The sequence below is a fragment of the Chrysochloris asiatica genome, unplaced genomic scaffold (genome assembly GCF_000296735.1).
Source record: "Chrysochloris asiatica unplaced genomic scaffold, ChrAsi1.0 scaffold00150, whole genome shotgun sequence".
NCBI lineage: Eukaryota > Metazoa > Chordata > Mammalia > Afrosoricida > Chrysochloridae > Chrysochloris > Chrysochloris asiatica.
Window position 1 is genome coordinate 7001531 of NW_006408668.1, and position 1856 is coordinate 7003386.

Genomic DNA, 1856 nt, shown 5'->3' on the forward strand with positions numbered 1-1856 from the left:
CTCTAATATTTCTTTTCTTCAAATATTACTGAGTAAATTTAGGGCACTTTTGGAAAAGAAATATATCCAATAATTTTTATAAAGTATCGATAAATTAAACATTTTTATATCCTTAAATATCAAATTGAGGTATTTTAGTACCAATTTTAAGGATTATACTTATTTTCAGTTTTTATTTAGATAATGATGCTATAGTTTAGTTTGAAATAATGGCCTAATTTTTTCCTCCTTGGCAAGATAATTTTAGAGACTGAAAAAGCACAAAATAAATCTCCTTCCAGACTTGATTCCTTTGTCAAGACTTTAGAAGCAGACAGAGATTACTACAAGAGGGAAGCTCAGAATTTGAGAAAGATGATCAGAAGTAGATCCAAAAGTCCAAGACGCCCATCTCCATCTTCCCGGGTAGGTTTTGAAAACATATATTTTTGGAGCATTGTCCTCAAACACTGGCTTCTAATCTTCGCTTTACCTAATCTGAAAAGAATTCATTTAGATTTTAGCATGAATTGCTACATCAAAGACGTTGGGCAACAGAGGTGTCTTTGACAGCATAGTGGATCACATGTTGTTTCTCCAGCATTACTAATGCTTAGAAGGTGATGAGTCAGATGTGAACGAATTTGGGATAAGGGTCTTTAAAAAATAGGAATATTTCTGCTCTTATAATTTATACTCATGTTTAGCTAAGTTCAGATTGTATACTGCCATTACCAAATGTCACAGAGGAATTTTAAATATACAATAATTGTAGGGTGCAAACTGTGATGTCGAGCTTTTGAAGACAACAAGAGATCGTGAAGAACTTAAATGCATGCTGGAAAAATATGAGCGTCATTTGGCAGAAATTCAGGGTAATGTCAAGGTTCTTACATCTGAGAGAGACAAGACCTTTCTTCTTTATGAACAGGTAAACTGATTTCTTAAACAAATACAATATGTAACTAATAACATTCAATCCTAGAGATATGCAATTATTCAAAAATTCTCTAAAAGTACTGAAATCTGCTAGGTAAGGTTCATCTAAAATTTTGAAACTGCATTCGTTCTTAAGATTTTTTTTTTTTTTTAATGTACTAAAATTTAATCATCCATAAAATCTGTAAATTTAATCTGACAGTGAAACACAAGAAGCAATATTAGAGTTGGTTTAGTAAATTATGTATTTTAACTTTGAAAGCCATAAAATAAGTTATCCCAGTTTTTTTCTTATAAAAGACCCATTTTTCAAAGCATTAGGTCCAATTTTAATTAGACTATAATGACATAATGGTATTTCCTAATTTTTTAAAAATATAAAATGAAGTCAATGAGTCAAAAAAGTTATCTGCTGCAATGAGTTTGAGGGGAAATTTCATAATTTGTATCATTACAAGTGTAAAGTATAATGGTTCGACTTTTTAGTGTTTGACAGGGAGGAATCATGATAAAACGTTCAATGTGAAATAATTTATTATAGTAGTAGCATTGTCTAACATTTAAAATGCAACCATGCTCTTCTGTATAATCATATTAGAGTCAAGTGTATTTATTTTCACGTCTGTTATAACTGCTATTGCAAAGGAAAAATACTACTGTCTTATTTTTCAAGAGATATGCACAGAGCAATTTTTTTTTTCCTCCAGGGAACTTGTGAAAACCAATATAAGATTAAATTCTTCACATAATACATAAAACAAAAGCCTTTTCAGTTTTTTTTTTTAAAGATTTTTATTGTGGATTGAGTGTAAGTTTACAGGGCATATCATCAGTTTTACATTCAACAAATCATATACCTTGTTTCATTACATTGATTATAATCCCCACCATGTACTATCAGTTAACAGTATTTCTCTCTATCCACTTTAGTTTTTTTT

At 29.9% G+C, this 1856-nt stretch overlaps 1 protein-coding gene across 1 annotated transcript in view; it reads left to right on the forward strand.

Moving 5' to 3' along the window:
• The first annotated feature begins 354 nt into the window (after nt 1–354).
• Nucleotides 355–1856, forward strand: part of TSGA10 (testis specific, 10) — a 167118-nt gene continuing 165616 nt past the window's right edge. The window contains exons 1-2 of the mRNA XM_006870776.1: nt 355–405; nt 755–910. Of these exons, the coding sequence (XP_006870838.1) occupies nt 355–405; nt 755–910 (207 nt within the window). The remainder of the gene's footprint in view (nt 406–754; nt 911–1856) is intronic.